Here is a 22,109-nt window from a genome sequence, read left to right on the forward strand (position 1 = left end):
TCCACATGCCCACTGTGGCTGGGCAAGCCCACCTTCGTACACATGAACATACACAGATTTTTTTTTTTAAAGAATGGTTTGTTTCCCTTGTCACTGTCCGTCACTCCTGGTTAGTCCCTGTTAGCAGTTTGGAGTGTGTGTTTCTCCATACTTGCACCAGAAATGACCTCTGTATGTGCTCAGGATTTTGTGTTTCTATCCCTGGGTGTCCTTCCAGGACCAGGTCTCCCCCTCAGCAGCTGGAGACCCAGTGTCGTGCCACACCATGTGGTGGCATTTGTTCCTCTCGGGTCTGCAGGCTAGGAGGTGGAGACCTGGAGTCTGGAGTGAGCCTTCTTCCTGGCTTGTACACAACTGCCCTCTTGTTTTATCCTGAGAGAGAGAAAAAAAGGAGGGGGTTCCTTGGCCCACTTATAAGGACACAGATTCCATTCATGGGGGCCCCAGCCTTATGACCTCAGGCAAATCCAGTTAGGGCTCTGGCAGAAATCAGGGTTCTGGCCTGAACTGTGGGACCACAAATGCGTCTTCCACATCGGAGTGGCCCTGCCATGTACTACACCTCCTTTTAGAGACCTGAACTTGAACGTGGAAGGTCCTTGCCCAGGGCAGGACCATTTTGGCCTTGGTCACTGCCAGCCCCTCCCGTAGGCACACAGTGCCACAGGACTGAATGTGTGTCATGTGAGCAGAGGACCATGGACAGCCCCTGGGCTCTGATAGGTTGGCTTGGTGCTCAGCTTCCTAAGGTCATTTGCAAGACAAAGGATCAGGTTGGGTCACTTCTGCTCTCAGCAGTGTGCCCCCCACCAGCAGCACCTGTGAGGGCAGTCTTCCAGGCCTCCTGAAGTCCTGCTACCAGGGTTTAGCATTTGCTAAATTACTGGGTAAAAAAATTCTCTGCTGAGGTTAGCTGTTAGCGCTGGCCGTTGCTGGTCTGCCGTTTACCTAGTTTCCATCAGTCTCAGGATCCTGCCCTTGCCCTTGGCCAGAGCCTTTCCATCAGTGCAGTAGCCTTTATTTGCCACCTGCATTGCCATTGCCCCCTGCCCAGCTTCAGTCGGGCCTTGTGAACACTGGGGAGTGTTTTTGACTGAGCCTCTGGCTCCATCCTCTGGGGTGCAGTCACCACAGGTTTCAACAGATGGAAGAGGGAGCCCACCTGCGCCCACCAGGCATTAGGGTAGATTTAGACAAGAATGTCACAATCTGCCGGTCCCACCCAATAGGTACGGCACCTTTTGTTTCCTGGTTGTACTGATGACAGAAATTTGGCTCTGTTAACCGAATACGAGCATTGTAAGGAAACCAGTTACATGATGTAACTGAAATATTTAGATTCATCTGATTGAGGAAGCTCAGAGAAGTCAAATGTGGGTGGAGGGGGCGATGCTGGGGTGTAGCTCAGCGGTAGAGCACATGCTTGCCCTACTCAAGGCCCTGGTTCACTCTCCAGCACCACAACAGGAAAAGAAAACAAACCACCAAAGTTCCTGTACTGAATTGTAATTCTCCCTTACCTCTGAGTGCAGCCAGCACCTCTCACAGACACTCTCTTTTCTTGCAGAACCCCCTACAAGGTGAGACCTGTGGCGGTCAAGCAACTGTCTGGTAAGGCCCTGCCAGCTCTTTTTAAATTAAAATCAAAACGAGGTTCCAGCTTGGCCCTGTGATGAAATGCCTGGTTGAGTGTTTGCACCCACAGCCTTCTTCCACCATACCACCATAGACTCTGAACCTCCTGCTCTTGTCCAGAGATCCAAGTTCTCCCTCTGACCCAGATGACATGGCAGATGCCTGTGACCTCGGTTCCCCGTGCTTGCCCCGGCCCCAGTCCCCATGAGCTGTAAACACGAAGACGGGTCTCTACCATACTTGAGCCAGACATGGCATTTGTTGTTGTTTGGGTCTTTTTGAGACAGGGTCTCCCTGTAGCCACCACTGGCCTGGATCCACTATGGAGACCAGGCTGGCCTCAAACTCACAGAGATCCACCTGCCTCCGCCTCCCAAGTGCTGGGATTAAAAGTGTGTGCCACCACACCCCGCAGACATAGTGTTTTATAGGAACCATTTCCTTTTGAAATTTTAAATCACGTTGATTGGAGTGTGAGTTGTGTATAATAAAATGCCCCCATGTCAGCGTGTGCCTGGATGGGTACTGAAAAGCCTGTTGTCACCAGCACTGAAGTTGGGTCTCCAGAAGTGTTTTCTGGGGCTCTTCCCAGGCACTACTGCTCAGCAGCTGGTCTGCTTTCTGACACCGTTGATTAGATTTGTCTTTCCCAGCGTTTCTTAGATGGGGAGTTGGGGGAGGGGGGATTCATTCCTGTTTATGTTCATGCTTAGATCAGAGGTCAACCTTAGGTGGAACTCCTCAGGGCCATTCACCTTGTGTTTGGAGACAGGGTCTCTCGTTCTGGGACCCGCTGATGGGGCTAGCCTGGCCGGGCGGTGAGCACCAGAGATCCACCTGCCTCTACCTCCCAGGGCTGGGATTACAAGTGTGCACCGCCATATCCAGCTTTTTATAAGGGTGCTGGGGATTGGACAGCAGATGCTTTACCAACTGAATAACCTCCTCAGCCCTTTCTAGAGTTTCATGCAGAAGAAATTACCAAGGAAGTGACTCTGTGTGATGCTTCTGAGGTCCACCGGTGTCGCTGTAGCTCTGATAGTAGCTGCTGTTGGCTGGTAACTGGCATCCTGCACCCAAATGTGCCTCCATTCACTTGCGGATGGACATTTGGATCTTTTTTTTTTTAATTAATGAAGCTGCTGTGGATTAAAGTACAAGTGTTTGTGTTAATGGATAGTTTCCTCTCACTTGGATACCTAGCTGGAGTGGGACTGCTGGATCACATGGTGAAGCGCGTGTTTAACTTCATCAAGAGCTGCTGATCGCTTTTTCCAAAGGGGTGCGTCATCTTGCATTCCCACCTAGGATGCTCCAGCTGGTTCATTCCTGTGCATTCTGTGCTGTCAGTGGTCCGCATTTCAGTCACACTGATGGGTGTGGAGTGGGGTGTGCTGTGGTGTTAATGTGTGATTTCCTCACAATTAGTGATAGAATCTTTGAGGCACTTATTTGTGAAGTCCCTGTTCACCTGTTTCTTTCAGTTGATGCATTGTGCTCCTGCGCTTACTGAGCTGTGGGTGTTGGTGATAGAGTAAAGATGTGCAGTCTTAGTTTCCTTTCCTGTTGCTGTGATGAAATACCCTCAGAAGGGGTCAGAGAGATGGCTCAGTGGCTAAGAACACTGGCTGTTCTTGCAGAGGACCCAGGTTTGATTCCCAGTACCCACACAATGACTAACAACCATCTGTAACTTCAGTTCCAGGGGACCCAACAGCACCTTCTTCTGACCTCCACGAACATTGCACAACACAGGTGAGGTGCACTCACACATGCAGGCAATAGACTCATACACATAAAAAATAATTAATGAAATATATATTTTTAAACCTGCTTTAAAAATACGCTGACAGAAGTGAGGGCAGGAGCTTGACAGTTGGTCACATCACGTCCATAGTCAGGAACAGACAGACAGACAGTGATGAAGGATTGCCAGTGCTCAGCTGACTTATCTCGACTTCATATCCTCGAAGGTCTGGGATCCCCTGCCCAGAGAATGGTCCCTCTCGGTTAAGATGGGTCTTTCCACCTCAGTTACCTTAATCGGGACAGTCTCCTCTGAGCACACCCTGAGGTCCATCTCCAGGTGATTCTGGATTCTACCAAGCTCCTGTTAACACAAAGCTTCACACAATACTCTCCTTCCTTAAATTTTTTTTGACAATTTCACATATGAATATTATCCTTGCATCATTTCTGTCCCTTCCAGGCCCTGCCAATTCCCCCCATGTCCCCCAACTCCCTCTCAAGGTCTTCGATTGTTTTTTAAAAATATTTTATTTATTATTTTTTATTTTATGTGTGGGAGTGTATTGCCTGCATGTAGGTAAGTGCACCCGTGCCGTGCAATGCCCGAGGAGGACAGAAGAGGCCGTCGGATCCCCTGGGACTGGAGTTAGGACAGTTGTTAGCTGCGATGTGGGTGCTGGGATTCAAACCCTGGTCTTCTGCAAGAACAACCAGTGTTCTTAACCGCTGAGCCATCTCTCCAGCCCCTCTTCTTTGATTGTTGTTACATATACACACAAACATTTATGAATATACGTATGTATAAAGCACTGCGTCTATTTAATGGTGCTTGTGTGTACCTGTGTTTGGGGATGCCCGTTTGAGATTAGACAACCTCTCTGGGAGTCCCTGGAGAAAACTGATTCCTTCCTTCACCATCTATTGGTTGCCTGTAGCTCTTCATCTCCAGGTGGGACCCCGTGACATTCCCCCCATTGAGCTTGATGTGTCAGCTGGCTTTGACTTTATAGTCGAGTCGTCCTCCCTAAAACCCTCTGTCGGAATTATACAACAAGTGCTTTCTCTGATCGAAAGCCTTTTCATTTCCTTTTAGTGTCTTTCCATGGTCAGAAGCATTTGTTCCCTTTTTATTTTTGTTTTGTTGCTATTTATGGTGCTGGGAGTCAAATCCAGGCCTTTGTACATGCTAAGCAAGTACTCTACACTGAAGCACATCTGCATCCCTTAGTCTTTGAGTCAGGGTCTCACTATGAGGTCCATCATGGCCGTGACCTCACCGACGTAATGCCTTCCCCTTCCCAGTGCTGGGGTTACAGGTATGCACTACCCAAAAGTTTGTTTTTTAATAGATTCGATTTTTTTTTTTTTTTTTTTTTTGCTTGTGCTTTTTGACTATGTAAGAAATCAGTGTATCAGGGCTGGAGAGATGACTCAGCAGTTAAGAGCACTGCTGCTCTTGCGGAAGACCTGGGTTCAATTTCCAGCATCCACATGGAGGCTAACAACTGTCCATAATTCCAGTTCTAGGGGAATCCAGTGTCTTCTTCTGTCTTCCGCGGGCATTGCACAACACAGATGCACTCACACACATGCAGGCAATACACTCATACGTGTAAAATAAAAAGAACAAATGAAATTAGTTTATCCCACAGCTGGGAAGTTTTCTCACATACTTTCTTCTAGAAGTTTTGTAGTTTTAGCTTGTGCATTCAGGTCTGTGGAGGGGTATTGTTATTATTTGTTGTAGTTTTGTTTCTCTGCAGTATGGGATCAAAGCCAAGATCTTCTTTACGTGATAGGGACGTACTCTTCTACTGAGGTGGTCAGTTTTAATTTTTGTGTATGACATGAAATAAAAGTCGGGGTTTATTTTCCTTTGTTAAATTTAATTTGGCTCTTGGAGAGATTGGTGCTAAGGGTAGAACTTTGAAGGACCCACGGAGAGTGAGCAGTGTGGGAGGCGGTGTCTGGGCCCTGGTTCTCTCTGTAGAGACTTCAAGTGTGAACGCTAGTTACCTTGTTCTGTTTTCTGCTTCAGCAGCTGTGTGTGGAAACTGATCGTTGGTTCTTTTAACAGATGTCAGAAGAAAACATGGGTTCTAGCTTTTGGTTGCATTTTTTTTGTCATTGTTCTTTCTGTGTTTTTGAGATAGGGCCTCACTATGTAGCCCTGGATGGCCTGGAATTCCCAGAAATCTGCCTGCCTCGGCCTCCCAAGTTTGGGATTAAAGGCATGTGCCACCATGCCTGGCCCTGCCTGGTGTCTTTCCCATGATTAGCCGGAAGTGTGGGCTGGGGAAGAAATTCTGGGATGTGCCCGTGGCTGCTCCACTAACCACACTGTTCCTCCCTGTCTTTCTGTTCCGTGGGAGCAGGCTGCCAAGCAGAGGGGAAGCCTCAAGGCTTGTTTTCTTCATATAGAGATTTATTTGCTCTGGCACCATTAGATGAAAAGACAGTTCCCCAGAATCACCACGGCCTCTCTTGTGCCAAACCAGCTGGCCACATGTGTGTGAATCTTATTCTGAACTCGGCCTCCTCTTCCATGAATGCCCATGTCTGGCCTGACCATGAGCATGTGTGACTGCAGATTGATGGCAGGTCTTGTAAACATGTGGCATAAGCCCTCTTTTTTTCCTTTCTTTGTTTTTCAAAAATGTTCCCGAGTTTATTTTAAATAATTTTTGGTACCAATCTGTCAGTTAATTGCTACTGAAAAAAGGGTCTGCTCAGATTTTTATTGAAATCCAATTAAGTATACCAAATAATTTGGGAAGAATTAACATCTCACTAATGTTTAGTCTTCTCTTTCATAAATATATTTCTCTACTTAGTTCAGTTTCCTTTAAAGTCTCATAATGGGTTATGGTTGGTGCAACGCTGTTTAATGTGTGTTAATAATTCGTCACAGTTTCATCTTTTAGTGCTATTATAAATGAATTTTTACAGAATTTCATGAGGGTTTAGCTCGGTGCACAGTATGCCAGAGGTCTTGAGTTCAATTCTAGCACTACAAAAATAATTTTAAATTTCAATTTCTGGGGCTGGAGAAATGGCTCAGCAGTTAAAAGCATTGGCTGCTCTTGCAGAGGACCTAAGTTTGGTTCCCAACACCTCCATGGCAGCTAACAACCGTCTATAACTCCAGTTCCAGGAGATTGATGCCCTCTTCTGGCCTCTGTAGGCATCGCACAACATGGGTGCACTTATATATGTGCAGTCAAAACACTCATACACATAAAATAAAAATAAATAAATAAAAACTTTAATTTTAGCTGAGCATGGTGGCGCACACCTTTATTCCCACCACTCCAGAGGCAGATGCAGGCGGATCTGTGAGAATTCAAGGCCAGCCTGGCCTACATAGTGAGTTCCAGGACAGCTGGGGCTACAGGGAGACCCACTCTCAAAAAGACAAAAAAAAAACAAAACTTTAATTTCAGTTTCCAGTATCTTTCAGTTTCTAAATATGTAGATGGCTTTTGTACTGACCCTGCTAAGCTTCTTTAAAATTAGGTCTACAGCCTTTTTGGAGATTTCGCATAATTCTCTAAGTGAGCTCCACATCTGCACACGATTGCTTCTCCCACTTAAGTTCTCCTGCCTTTCATGGTTCTTTCTCTTGACTTGCTGCCCTGGCTGGGTCATCCAGAGAGGGCTTGGCGTAGGAGTAGGGACAGCTGCCTGTTCAAGGCCAGCCTGGCCTACATAGTGAGTTCCAGGACAGCTGGGGCTACAGGGAGACCCAGTCTCAAAAAGACAAAAAAAAACCAAAACTTTAATTTCAGTTTCCAGTATCTTTCAGTTTCTAAATATGTAGATGGCTTTTGTACTGACCCTGCTAAGCTTCTTTAAAATTAGGTCTACAGCCTTTTTGGAGATTTCGCATAATTCTCTAAGTGAGCTCCACATCTGCACACGATTGCTTCTCCCACTTAAGTTCTCCTGCCTTTCATGGTTCTTTCTCTTGACTTGCTGCCCTGGCTGGGTCATCCAGAGAGGGCTTGGCGTAGGAGTAGGGACAGCTGCCTGTTCTCGGTCCTGGGAGAAACATCAAGGCCTCCGTCAGAGCTTTTACTGTCCTTTATCAGGTTCTGACCTCGTGTCGGATGGAGAAGGGGGGTGGTCAGCCAGTGGTGGGAGCAGGCAGGCCTCAACGCGTGACTGATGTGATCAGAGGGGTTCTGAGGTCTGGTTAGCCTACGTTGGGGCTGAGAGGAGTCAGAGTCCAGCATGTTCTGGAAGAGGAGCCAAACCACTCTCCCAGATGTATGGCGGCAGCAGAGAAGCATTTGGAGTCTGCTCCAAGCCCTGGAAAGCCACCCCTAAGATGGGTGGGCTGCAGCGGAGGGGCTAGAGGAGGAGGCAGCAAAGGTGGGGAGAGGAAGTCTGGTGCCATGCTGGGTTTCAGGTGGAGGTGAGGAGGAGGTGGGGTCCAGAGTAGCAGCCAGGATGTGCCCTGGTAGCTGTCAGCCTGAGAGGGCTCTGTAGGGAGGGTAAGTGGGACGGAGGGGCAGGACTGAGCCATGAAGGGCAGAGTCCAGAGAAGGCCTCCAGTCAAAGAAAGGGGCTGGGGCTGGGGCTGGACGGGACAGGCAGAGCTATGCAGGGAAAGGCCAGGGGAGGTGTCGCTTGTGTCCTGACACATTAGAGCCAAGCTAGTGCTGGTAGGAGAGGGGTTCTGACTCATTAACAGAAGTTAGAACAGAGTGTCCACAGAACCACGCGATGGAAGAGCTGAGCTCCCATGGGGGAGGCGGTGCTTAGTGGAAGGCTGGTGGTCACATGTGTCACCTGTGGATAAGCAGGTTGATGTGGCCGCAGCTCCTCCCACAGCTGTGATCCTGGGAGTTACAAAGGACTTGAGAAAAGTGCTGCGAAGTGCAGAGGCCTGTGTGAACATAACAGCCTCAACGATGTCAGTGAACACACACTGAGGGGGGGTGTCTTTTAACTTTGCCAGGATGAGACAAAACCAGAAAATACTTGCTGCAGGCCTATAGTGTGCACACCCCATAAGCAAGGGGACAGCGTCCCTCAAGCAGCCCTAGGCATGGCCTCCCTGAGGCTGGCCACCCCTCCACGCCATGTGCTGAGCCTCACATGTCACAGCTACAGAGGGGCCTGCGTAAACTGCTGGATACAGCAGGACAGGACTCTGGTCTTGGAGAAAGAAGCAACCAGGGGAAGGCCGAGTCAGGCCTGGATCTGCTCTGCCCTCCAGAACAGCCTGGGAGAGCCCTGTGAGCTTGGCAGCCAGGGAATACCTGGCTACAAAGGTGTGGTCTGTCCCCAGGGATGTCAGCGCCTCTCTCCTGGCTCTGCTCCCTCTCTTCAGTCACAGGCTAGCAGAGCTCTGTGAGTGCTAGGTGTCCGCTCTCTTATAATAGTCTAGTACTCCGGGTTTTCTTTTGAGGGCAAAGACACCTGAAACCAACCGGGAAAGGGACTCTGTGCAAGCTGGTGTTGATAACGCCTTTTCCCCTTGGAGCTGGTTCTCAGGCATTCCTGACTCTTGTAGCGGTGGTGCCCCCCCCTGCTCCATTCCAGGCCAGGAACCCAGCCTCTCAGAGCTCTGCACCTTTGCCCAAGGCCAGTCATCAGTCCAGCCAGGCAGCCTTGGGTTTGGGCCTGTCAGCAACTCAGTTGGCCTCCTTCAACCAACAGGACACATTTACAGCAACACCAGAACACAGGAAAGGAAGTAGAATTCTGAATCCAGCACGACCTGCAGCATTGGGCCCTCACCTGCCTGTCCCAGGGCTCTCCTCCTTACAAGTCTTACAGCAGGTCTCAAAAGATGCCCTACCGGCCCTGCCGGACAACGCCTTGCAAAAAGACACCAAGTTTTGCTCTATGCTTCTTAAATACCCAGGACTTCAGAGGGAAGAAGGCCAGGCCAGCCTTGACCCAATCCACAGCCATGTGAACCCCTGTTCGCCACAGCCGCAAACTGCCTTTGCTGGGAAGAGCCAGGGAAGTCCGCCTCCTCCGCAACCCTCCCCCAAGTGAAGACCTCTAATAATGGAAGTTTTGTGTGCCGTGCAGCACTGCGATCCCAGCTACTCATGAGACTGTAAATGGAGGAAAGCCTGAGCCCAAATTTTAAGACCACCCTGAGCCACACAGACCCCATCCCAAAAGTAAGAAAGGAGAAGAGAGATCCTTTTCACCATGTCCTGTGTCTTGATCATTTTTCCTTTTACGGAGGAAATAAAGTTACTAGAACCACAGAAGCCACAGGACAGGCTTTTACATTATGACAATGGTGCTGATTCTTTGGAAAGCCAAAAAGTTGTCGGTGGTTTTATTTGATTTAAGTAGCTCAAACTCAAGATGCTTCCCAATGGTAACATACACTGTTGTGGTCAACAGCTTGTTGCAGTGTGCCAGTCTTTGGGAGAGATACATGTCTAAATAATGCCCACGTGTCAGTTAACAGCTGTGACCTTGGGTCCATGGAGAAAAAAATCACCATATGGCCCCCTGAGAAGTAGTCCGCCATGGTCTGAGCAGTCCTCAGCCTGAGTTATGTGAAGCCCAAAGCTGGTTGCCACCCTGCACAGTGGCCACAGAGAGTCAAAGTCTGCTTCCCTTCTTGACCAGAGTCAGACACAAGCAGTGTCCGATTTTCCCAAGCAGGCAGAACCTGCAGTGGCCCCCGAGACAGCTGTATGCCACGGCTGTCTCGAGACACAGCAACCTTTGGCCATTGAGTCACACTGGACCAGAAATGGCCCTACAGAGGGGTGGGGAGGATTTCAGACCCTCCTCTGCTTCCCAGCCTCCCCCTAGAACCCAGGCCTGTCCAGCCACACTCTTCCAGCCCCATGTCCGGCTGGTCTGGGAAGGACCCATGGGGCCCCTCACACCATCAGTACTACCCCAGGCCAGGGTTCAAGGGAGACCCAGAGCCTTCCTGTTCCCAGCAGCTTCGCTGTTTCCAAAAGACAGTGAAAAGTGAACCCCAAGACCCTTAGGAACACCGTAGCGTGCAGGCCATGGGTGGCCAGGATGAATAGTGCTCAGAATTCCAGCCAGGGGCAGACACACACCTGCCTCCCTCCTTGAGGAGAATAGAAGTGCGCTGTTTGCTGGAGACCAGGCCAGAAGGACCCTGTGCCTGCTCTCGCACAGGAGTGTGTGCTTAGCGTGCGAGTGGCAACTCATGGAGGCCTCAAGGCTGCCACTGAGTGTTGCAGGAACCTGAGGTGGAACCCATTATGAGCATTCTGCCCAGTGACCAAGTGGATCCAAGATCCCAGCAAGGGCCAGACCAAGTACAGAATGTGCGTCCGTTGCTGAACACTCAGAGTGGGAGAGAGCTCAGTGATTTTATGCTGCTTTACTGCTTTCTTGAGACATAATTTGCATGACATTAAGTCGGCATTAGAGCGCAGTGCTGCAGTTCGTCCGCATGTTTGCTTATGGTGTAGCCATCCACTGTTTATTCCGAAACAATTCCATCACCCCAAATAGAAACCCCCTACCTGTGACTGTTTCTGTCACCTCCCCCCGCTGGGGAGCCTGAAGCTACCTTGTGTCTATGGATTCATCTGTTCTGGGCTTTGCAGGTGATGCAACTGTGGCTTTTCGTGGGGGGGGGGGGCACTTCTTGCAGCCAGCTCAGCGTTTCCAAGGTCTGCACAGGCTGTGGCATGAAGCCGTTTCTGTTCCCTTTCAGGGCGAGTGGTGCTGCCTCATGGGAATGGGCAGTGTTTAGTCCCCATTCATCAGTGAATGGACCCGAGGGTTGCTGTGAATGATGCCTGTGTAGATTTTGGTGCAGACGCAGTGTTTGAAATGTTTTGAGATATATTGGGTTAAGTAAAACGTAAACGGTAACTGTTTATAAACCTTGCCACTGTGGGGTGGGGGGGCGCCAAGAACAGTGCTGAACGGTCACAGCAAAGCATGCAGCAGGCTGACCTGTCCTCCCTGTCCTCAATGTCACCGCACCTGGGTGGGCAGTTCTCCTACCCACCAGTGACATCCCTCTCCAGCCCCATGACCCTGCCTGAGGACTTCCTCTGTGCAGGACAGACCAGAAGTGCCAGGGAGTCACCACCCCCAGATGGCTCTCCCCAGGAAGAGGATGCTGCCGCATAAACACTCAGCTTACTTGTCCCACAGGGGACAGACAGCCCTCCGATGTCCTCTGTGCAGTTGCACAAAGAGACCCCATGGCACTGAACTGCAGCTGCCCACAGCCCAGTTGATCTTACTTCCCTCGCTCTGGCGACTTACTGGTACGGCTCAGACGCAGTAGGAGAGCCTTGCTTTTCTCCAGGTCAGTTTTGTGGAACTCAAACTTACAGCCTTGGGTTTGAAGAGAGGAACCCAAGAATGAAGAGCCAAAGTGAAGGTTCCTCCATCATCTACCTGCTGGCCGAAATGGCCTCAGGAAAGTGAAGATTCCTCCATCATCTGCCTGCTGGCTGAAATGGCCTTAGGAAAAGGACTTAACCCCTAGCTTCCATTTCCCTTGCAAAACAGGAATTAAAATAGACACCTCGCAGGGTTCTCAGGATAAATGAAGTAATTTATGCAAAATGCTTAGCTAGGGCCTGCCACGTAGCAAGTCCTCAATAAATGGTTGCTATCATTTTAGAGTAACCGCCAGGGCATTGTTGAAAGGGTGAAATCTCATCAAAACTGAACTGCAGAGTTTTAATGGAGCAGGGACGCTCCCTCAGGGCTAAACTGACACATGGAGTGTGGGCCCAGATCTTGCTCAGAAGCCAAGTAAGTGCTCAGAATTTGAACGCAGATGTGTTGTTTGTGAGCAGTAATAATGCGTCTTAATAATGTGTTCTATATTGCCATCTCAATCCAAGCACTGAGGCTTTGAGACTTCAGGTGTCAGCACACCTGCATTATTTTTTAAAAACAAGCAGTTGTTTTAAAAACAACTCCTCTGGAATTGCGTGCTCTCGTTTCCCCTTGGGGTGGTCTAGGGAGCCAGGGTGGCAGCCAGAGACATGGGTGGCAAACAGATGTACAGATGCCTCTGGGATGTGTGTCCTGACAGCGGAACTGGGCAGTGAGTGCCCCTGGCCCCACACAATCCATCTACCCTCTGTGCCCTAACGTTGCTGAGGTCCAGCAGTACACACATCCAGCCGGTACTAACCTGAAGTGTGCGGTCCCAAGGAGGAGAGGAACTTGATAAAGGCTACATGCAGGCAGCCACCACCCCAGGCACAATAGAACATTTCCATCACCCTAGAGAGCTTCCCCAGGAGCCTGATCCAAGTCAGCCCCACATGTCCAAGTCCACCCATGTCCCCAGATTGTGTTGACAGCTCTTGACTGGCAACAGGGCAGAGCCCTACAGTGTGCCCACTGTGATGGCTGGACTCGGCCTTAGCATCAGTTTCGGGACTCACGTGGTCTTTACCCACGTCTGTGCTGATGGGCAGGGCACACTTGCCCTCTAAGCCCCTGTGGGTAACCTGAGGGTCCACTTCCAGTTTGGGATTGAGTGCATATGTTCGCTGTATAAGTCTTACTGTGGATGGACTTGCCACTATTGCGTCCTGGGTACTGCCTGGGAGTAAGAATGTGGTTCATATGTGGCTTAACTTCATGACAGCCATCCACGGTGTTTGCACATGTCTGGAGATGGAGCTGGTTTCTCCTAGCATATTTGAAATGATCCTAGGAAGTCCTCTGTTCTAGTTTGCTTTTTCTGTGATAAAGCTGGCCAAAACCAGCTTGGGGACAAAAGGGTTTATTTCAGCTTACAGCGCAGTCAGTCCTTCCTGGGAAGCCAGGGTAGGAGCCTAAGCAGAGACCAGGGAGGAACCTGCTTACTGACTCGCTCGCCTGGGCTTTCTCAGCCTGCTCTCTTATACAGCCCAGGCCCACCTGCCCAGGGGTGGCACCGCCCACAGTGGGCTGAGCGCTCCCACATCACTCACCAATCAAGAAAGTACCCCAAAGACATGGCCACAGGCAGGGCCTCAACTGAGGTTCCCTTTTCCCTGTTGTGTCCAGATGAACGGAAGCTAACCAGGGGGAAACGGAGGCAGAGAAGAGATAGCAGTTTGTGAGGCGGTGACCACTGTGGGCAGTTGTACTTTCCCTTCCACAGCCTCCCCACACCAGGAGTGCGCTGTTTTTTTTTAATTATTTTTACTTTATGTGTATGAGTATATTGCCTGCATATGTGTAAGTGCACCCCTGTCGTGCAGTGTCTGCAGAGCTCAGAAGATGGCTTTGGATCCCCTGGAACTGGAGTTACTGACAGTTGTTAGCCACCATATGGGTCCTGGGGATCAAACCCAGGTCCTCTGCAAGAGCAGCTGGTACTCTTAGCTGCTGAGCCTCTCTCTGGCCCTGCCTCCCCCTTTTTATTTGAAACCTGACCTCGGCACATCCAATCCCAGTGCAGTTTCTGTTTCCATTTCTCAGCCTGGGTATTTTTAGATGTTTACAGCCACTTGAATACCTTCTGTGGTGAAGTGTGTCCTAAGTATTTTGGTCACTTTCTGAAGTGGCTAGTGTTTTCTAAGTGGTTTGGGATAGGAAACTCTGTCATCTGGATAGTTTTTCGTGGATCACACAGAGCTGTTTTATGCCATTCCCGTTGGTTTTTGTTTTCGTTGTTTGTTTTTTTTTTTGCTTTCTTCATGTTCTTAATGAGGCCGTCGGAGGTTAATTTGATGGCATCTGAAGTTTAACATTTTCCTGTTATGTTTAGTATTTCCTGGATCTTTTCTCAAGACACTGCTTCTCCCCTGAGGAACATTTTGAAAAGATGTAGAATTAGAGCCGATGTTTGAATCCATGACCCATTTCAGAGCAGTTTCACGTGTGCTGTGAAGTAGGCAGTGGTCGTCCATCCTTCTCCCCAGCACGCCGGGACGGTGGAGTACACCCGAGTGTGAGAGCCCCACTTGCTGAGAGACTGGGTATCCTAGGGCCGTGGGGTCCCCTTGGCAGTTTTATGGAAACCTGTCCTCCACACAGGTCTCTTTCTGGACTGGGCTTTGTGCTTGTTCCGGCCATCTGCCCTGTCGGCTAGATCATGGACCTGCCACTGTAAGACTCGGGTCATTCTGAGACCAGATGTGGTAGCCTGGGCAAAATCAGGCCATGCCCCCACAAGGTAGTCTGTCCTTTGGGACCCAGAACTGACTGCTTGGTCTGGTTAGCACACTAAGGTCTCAGTGGGAACAGCAAGCCCAGCCCTTCTCCTTGGCAACCGCAAGTTGTTTATGGCCCCCCTCCCTGCCCCTTTACAGGTAGATGAGGCCAAACCACATTGTGGGGAGCTTCCTGTCACCCCCTGAAAACCTGCAAAAGTAAAAGATGTTGTTTGTCTCTCCCTTCACACCCCCCCCATTATTCCTATATATCCGTGGGGGCTCTCTCCTAATGCAGCTCCCCTCTGGACCCAGAGGCCTGCTCTCCCCTCCCAGTCTCTCCTAATGCAGCGCCCCTCAGGTTTTAAAGGGAAGGCTCTCTCTCCCTCGAAGGCTCCCTCATGCCACCTCTGGTAAGATGCTCTGTCCTCCAGCTGCTCTCCCACCCCAAGGCTTGATCATGCCCTTCTTCCATGGTCACAAGGCTCTCTCCTATAAAGTTCACTCTGATAGGTTAACCTTGTGTCAACCCCTTTCCCGAAGCTGCCACTCTAATTTCTAACACCAACATCCATACCAAACTAGGGCCCTAGTTTGCTTTCTGTTGCTGTGATGAACTCACACAAAACCAACTCAGGGTTATAGTCCATCATGGAGGGAAACTGAGGCAGGGGCTGAAGCAGAGACCACAGAGGAATGCTGCTACTGGAAAATGGTTGATTAAGGGTCCCTCTTCCCAAGTGTGTCAAGTTGACCACCGGGACTGGCCACCACACCCTCCTTTTGGGTTGACTCTGGCAATCAGATTCTTTTCTCTCTCGTCAATTTCTTAAAAAAATATTTATTTTTATTTGTGTGTGTATGTGTGTCTGCTTGAGTTTGTGTGTACTGTGTGTGTGCAGGTGCCCACAGAGGCCAGAGGGTGTCAGATCTCCTGGAACTGGAGATACAGGTGGTTGTGAGCTGCCTGGTGTGGGTACTAGGAACCAAACCCTAGTCCTCCGCAAGAGCAGTAAGCACTCTTAACTGCAGAGCCATCTCTACAGCCCTTACTTGTCAATTTCTTTTTTAAAAAGTAAGAAAGGATCTTTGTCAGCATACTGGTAGACTTGGGGACTGCGACGGACCAGCCCAGACCAGAGCAGTTCAGTCCGACGGGAGCAGGGTCCCCAAAGGGTGGACAAGGATTCGGCGAATGACAAACAGACAAACACACAGGAGTTTGGTGAAAGTCTGAGTGTAATTTTGCAGCTGCAGAGCTCAGATTATAAATTACAAAGTTACATGATTACATCAATAAGCCATTGTTTTGCAGTTTAACCATTTTCTAAGAGCTCTGATTCCAGAGACAAAAGCGAAACACAGGTGAATCAAAATACATTGTCAAACAGTAGTGCTAAACAGAAAGTTTCTGTTTTTCATCTTGGTGAGTCACATTAGTTTTAAAATTTATATTCTTTGGTTACACAGTGAGCTGACCTCAAACCACTATGTGCTTTCAATACTAGCTCTATAGTCATTAATAGTTCTATTTGAATTCCAAGTGAATCACAATAATGTTGCTTTATATCTGCCTTTTTTCCCTGTTCATTAATATGTCCCAAAACCCGTTACATCAGTATCCCATTCTAAACCTGTAGCTCTCATGAAATCCTTCCAAGTATGGGACTTATAAACATAACTACTTCATCTTACTTTCCATGAAATAAACATTGTCTCTGTATGCTCTCCTTTTGTTCCTTACTAAGCAGGCACCAAGGTGGCCTAAATCTGGCAAGTCTATCCATGAATTGTAATGAATACCATGAAACTTTCCTTCCTTGAATAATCACTCATCTATTATTTCCTACATAAACTCTTGATTCTTACTGTAACTTATCTAGAAGTTTCCAAGGTTGCCTATTCTTAGCTGCTTTGATTATTGTATGTTTAGCTCTCAGGTCTCAGGTCTCAGGTCTCAGGCCTCAGGTCCCTACATTTCCCCTTATTATTTTGAGTGAGGCTTCTCAGGGATAGCCCCAGGAATGGGAGTCACCGATCCTTTTCCCTATTTTATTATGACTTCCCTGTCTTAGGTTGCCTCTCCTCGGGTTCTGAAGTTGCCCGTCCTTGGGTAACTATGATTGCCCTCATGGCCCCTGTCTTAGGTTCATCAGTCTGGGAGGGTCTTACCCGTCATTGGGATTAGTCATGCATGTGATTATCAGGGGTCTATCCCATAAAGAGGGCAAAACAGTCTCACATTTTTAGGCCAACTCAAGCATCCAGGCCTAGACTTGTCTAGGGGAGGGACCCGAGGGAGATTGACTGGACCAAGACTTTCTCTGTCTTGGCTTCTTGATGACTGAACAGAGACACCTGAGGAAGTATAGTATCAGATGACTAAGTTCCCAGGAAATCATCCATATCTAGTTTCTCTTTAGGTGGGCCTAATGATCCGAGTAGGTACAAAACAATCTCTCTATGAAGAAAGAATAAGAATAATATTGCATCAATAAAGACAGGAACTAAAGTAGAACATCCAAAGACACGGCATGCTCTTTTAGCACAGCCATCTCCAGGAGACATTCTTCCTTGGAAGTTTTCTCAGCCTCGACCCACAGAGAGTACCTCACGCAGGCTCCACTGGAGGTGGCGTGACAGGGGACAGAGACTTTCCATGTGTGAGCATGAGCCCCCACCCCCACAGTCTTATATAGTGTCTCTCAGCCAAGGGTTTCAAGATCAGGGTTCCATGTATCCTTTTTACATTTGTTCCTAAGTATTTTCTGCTCTCAGGTTTTTCTGTAAGTGAGATTTTATAATTTTCAGATTGGCTGCTGTGCATTTTAAATGGGCATTGATGTCTGTGTATGACATTGTCTTGTCCACGTTGCTTAATACTTTAGCTGTTTTATAATTAGAGTCCTAGGATTTGCCATGGAGACATTGGTTGGTCATATCTTAGGGGAATAAAGACAGTTTTATGCATCTCCATCATTTGAACCTCTTAAAATCTGACTTCTTGTTTACATGTATGAATGTATTGCCTGCATGTGTGTAAGTGCACCCGTGTCGTGCAATGCCTGCGGAGGTCAGAAGAAGGTGTCGGATCCCTTGGAACTGGAGTTACGGATGCTTTTCAGCTGCCATTTAGGTGCTGGGAATCAAACCCGGGTCCTCTGCAAGAATAGCCAGTGCTCTTAGCTGCTGAGCCATCTCTCTATCCCCTCAAAGACTTTTTTTTTTTTTGGTCAAATATTCCTTGACAAAATTCTTTTTCAGTTTTATCAAACATTCTCTGTGCCTTGAGATAGGCTGAGGATGTGCCCTTTATCCCTAGTATTCCAGAGGTTTTTATTGTGGTAGATGTCAGAGTATGATAAATCATATAGATGGGTTTTTAAAACACCTTTGCTATCCTGGAGGAAACCCACTTGGGCTGAACTTGAAGCTCGCTCAGGCCCTCCATACTGGTGGGCTCCTGTGCTCCCGTCTCCTGACTCCCTTGGTCTGAGTTTGCTGGCTGTGTATGAGTGGGCTGTGGGTTATAACTTGGTTTTTCTTGCAATGTGTTTGTCATACTTTTGTGTCGAGGCTGTGGTGGCCTCGTCAGGCACTCGGAAGGCTATTTTGTTCTCTGTCTGGAGGAAAGTCTTTATGTAGCTTTGTATCATTTCTTCCCGTTTGATGCATCACATTAACCTGGCTGTTGGCAGTACTTGTTTCTCTTCTGGATCTTGGGTTTTGTGTTCTCTCTCTTGTGTTGGTTGAAGGGTGTTTGCGTTCTCTTCACCCACCCTGCCCCGTCTCTCCAGCTCTAACCCTTAGCGGCACTTTTAGCTGCTGTTCTAAGCAGTACACTATCCATCAACTTATTTGAAACTAATGGAGTTGATTATTACAGATTTATAGCAAAGTTGAGTGCACAGAGTTCCCACATGGTCCTTCCCTAAGCAGTGACAGACACATCCTGCTGAGCAGAGTCCACAGTTCACCAGGGGCCACTCTAGGCTTATTCTCCAGTTCATGTAAATATATAACATCATGTGTTCCCCACTGCAGTCTAATAAGGAATAGCTTTCACAGCAGTAAAAACCTCCTGTGTCTCCAGAGCATGGTGGCCCCTTGGCCCCCGGCACTCAGGAGGCTAAGAATGAGGATCATTGAGATGGAGTTCGAGGTTAGCCTGGGCTACAGTGGGGAGGAAACCTGTCTCCCCATGCCTCGCTCTCTCCCCCAGCCCCTGTCTTCTCCCATCTCTGGGTTCACCTTTTCTAAGAGTGCCCCGTGGTTGGGATCTTAGGGAATGCAGTCTTTCCATCTGGCTTCATCCTTTGGCAGTTGTACGTTTGGGATTCTTCCTTGGCTCTCCTTGGCTCTTCGGCACCAGCTGATCTTCTGTTGTCCGTCTGTATTGATGTTTACCCACCCAACTGAAGGGTAGCTTGAGAGCTTCAGCTTTGATAATTAGGAATGATGATCCACATCATCATTAACCTCCACATCCAGGTTAAAGAAGGGAGAGGCAGGGATAGAAAGTGTTCCTGGGTGCCTAAAACTAACATAGGCTGTGCAGGACAATGACAGCCACCCTACCCCCAAGAGCACTCCCACTGAGGTCCGTGATCCAAAACGTCAGGCACTCTGCAGTTTCGCATGGGGACATCAGAGTCCTCCGTGCCCCTCCTTACTTGGTACACTGAAAGGTCAAGGCTCATCCTCAGCTGTTGATAAATGGATGATTTCTCAGCAGGACAGAACAGAGAACCTGTGCCTTTAAGAAGCGCAAGGGAGGTCACTGTTAATCATATAACTTTATTGTCCTCCTGAACTATAAAGGAAGTCCCCCTCTGGTTCTGAACAGTCCGTTTTATGACACCGTAAACAGTGAACAGCCAGTGACCTCCGCAGGCTGTTTGGAAGGCAGGCAGGCTGGCTGGAGGGCGACTGCACGGGCCTGGAGAGAGCGAAAGTCGGACAGAAGGTGAGTCTGGCCCCTCCTGGTTCCCAGGACAAGAGCTGATGCTCCCCACTCCAGTCCACGGGATTCTGCTAGCTGGTCAGTGTCCGGGCTCCCTCTTTTCAGGGCTACTTCACCCTCTGTTCTCTTCAGGGCCCCTGGGAGGTTGTCTCTGAGTCCAAAGAATGGGCCTTACTTTCTTTAATGCAATGATAACAACAACAATAATAATAAAATCCCCAAAGGGACAGCACATTTCGTTCTTGTTGTTTGGTTGGTTTCAGTTTTGGCTTTTTGATGCTTTGGGACGTTTCGTTGAGGGCATCCTCCTAGGAGAATGCTCAGAATCCTACCTAGGTTGAGGCCAACAGGGGTGTGGTGCACAGCACACTGCACCATCTGAATAGTGTGCCCAGTGGAGTCATGCAAACATTGCCAAGTGCCAGGTGAGGCTGGGATGGCCCCATTGGCTCCAGGGCAGCACCCACCAGCCCTGTCGTGTTCTTTGTTTGTTTGTTTGTTTTTTTGACAGGATCTCACTGTGTAGTCCAGGTTGGCCTCCAACACCATCTTCTGCCTCAGCCCCCTCAGTTCTGGGATTATACACTCAGCTCCCTTGAGGTTCTTAATGCTCTGCTTACAGGGTCCTAGGCTTGAGATGCAGGTGCCCATGCTGGTGGCACCTGGACCTCCTGCAGTCCGTGCATAAGGTTGGGGCAGGGCAGTCTATTAAGTCCAAATTTGCTCCCCCTGGAAGAGGGGATGTGTCCAAAGCAGCTCAGGTGTGACACAACTGTTGCTGTCCTCGGCAGTGTCAAATAGAAAGGAGAACTGGGTGTTCCTGCCCAGCCCAGACTGCATGCAGGATGCCTACTCCTTAGGGCCAAATAACCAGCTTTCCTGCCCCCTCCTTCAACCAAATCCCTGTGTTCTTCTGCCACTAAATGACTGAAGTCCTGGGCACAGGCAGGAATTGTCAGGAACATAAACAGTTGCTGAAGGCAAGAGCAGGTTCCTCAGATACCCCCTGCAGCTCAAGGCAGGGTCAGGCTTCCGCCTCTTCAGTGGTCAGCTGCTCCAGAAACCCACGGGGCAGGGCACTGGCCCCTGCACCCATGTTCCCACCAGCTGAGTCCTGTCCAGGAGAAATCAAGCTGGCACACTAGGAGCTCCCCCAGAACTAACCCAGCCCCCTGTTCTGTCCAAGCTGGGGTCCCTCTGCTCCAGATCCATGGTGTGTTGCATCTACAAAAGCTGGCCTGGATCTGCCAGCCCTCCCAGATTGCCCTGAAACTCAGATCTCTTGTGCTGTGTGAGATCCCTAGCTCCCTGCAGCATTTCCTGTGGATTCTTCTCACAGGAAGTCGCAGACACAGCAGCCCGGAGGAGGGAAGGCGTCTGTGAGGAGAGGCAGCCTGACTGCCCAGGCTGCGTGGGAGCTTTGGTCAGCTTTGGGCGGTTGCTCACTGGAGTGTGCAAACCTCCTGCCTTGACTGCAGTCAGCACTGCCTGGGAGTCCACCTAGCATGCTCTGAGCAGCTCCTTCCATGCACTGGTGCCTGGGCTCCCCAGCCCTTTGTAGCACGTTAGTTCTCGTGGGACAGTTTCCCTAGAAAACAGTTTACTCACAGATGTCGGCTGGCTCTCCCCTGGGTCCCATCTCTGTGGGTCAGCAGCAGCTACAGCTGATTTCTCCTCTCGGACTTTCTCCTTCTCGAGGGACCCCAGTGGGACAGTTGCATGCAACCGTGACTTCCCAGCAATCTTGGCTACTCCTGACTTTTCTCAAAGCTACTGACATTCTCAAAGCAGAACGCTTGCATGTGCTTAACCTTTTCTAGTCAATGTGTGCCTTGCTGCCGGTAGGAAATAGCAACGGGTGTCATATACGATAGGGAATTTCACTGGCAGGGTATGATTGGACCACCAGCTTGGGATGGCTCACGCTTGCAGTTGAAAATTGTTGCCCCCAAATCAGGGGTTTCAGGCTCTCTGCGGAGGTAAAAACTATCTTATTTTCTCTCTGGTGTGGAAACTAGAAAACTTTTCAGAAGATGCACGGGAGTGATATATGAAGGGACTACCAGGGAAGGGGAGGGTTGGGGGTGGAGGAAAAGAGGAGACACAACAGGGAGACTGGGCGTGGTCAAAGCACAAGGGCAGCGTCTATGGAAATGTCACCGTGCGACCCCCTGACCTGTGCAGTTAGGCTGCACTAATAATTTTGATGGAAAGGGGCAGTTTGCAGACAGGCAGACTCTGGGGCTGGTAAAGGCTGATGGGGGGTTCCAGAGCCTTCCCATTGTCCCAAAGACTGGGACATACCAGGGATGTGCAAGCCAGAAGAACTGTCAGGGGGAACCTGTGGCCGTCACCCAGGCTGCATGACACTGGGCAGTGGGGACAGGAGCAAAGGTAACGCTTGCCGCAGGCCATATACTGTCCTAAGGATTCTGCACACTTTCAAATCATGCAACCCACTGGGAGGAAACAGTGGCTATTGCAGGAATTCCAGCACTGGGGCACAGCTTCCAGATCGGGGCCATGTTTATGGACGTGTGGGCAGCTGTTGTGGTGCACAGATTTTTCACTCCTCTCATGGAAAACAACACAGTCTCCGTGCTGTCCAGGGGGCTCTTTGTGCTGAGCTGTCTATACCGTACTGAGTGAGGGCCGCAGCCTGGCCAACCCTG

At 49.4% G+C, this 22,109-nt stretch overlaps 1 protein-coding gene across 4 annotated transcripts in view; it reads left to right on the top strand.

Moving 5' to 3' along the window:
- The window catches only part of Pde9a (phosphodiesterase 9A), a gene marked incomplete at its 5' end in the record, with an annotated part of 104,208 nt that overhangs the window by 39,065 nt on the left and 43,034 nt on the right, over positions 1–22,109 (top strand). For all 4 annotated transcript variants that reach the window (XM_017796705.1, XM_017796703.1, XM_017796704.1 and 1 more), the window contains 1 exon segment: positions 1,568–1,611. In XM_017796705.1, the coding sequence (XP_017652194.1) occupies positions 1,568–1,611 (44 nt within the window).

This window comes from Nannospalax galili, unplaced genomic scaffold (genome assembly GCF_000622305.1).
Source record: "Nannospalax galili isolate Female #2095 unplaced genomic scaffold, S.galili_v1.0 scaffold652, whole genome shotgun sequence".
Lineage (NCBI taxonomy): Eukaryota > Metazoa > Chordata > Mammalia > Rodentia > Spalacidae > Nannospalax > Nannospalax galili.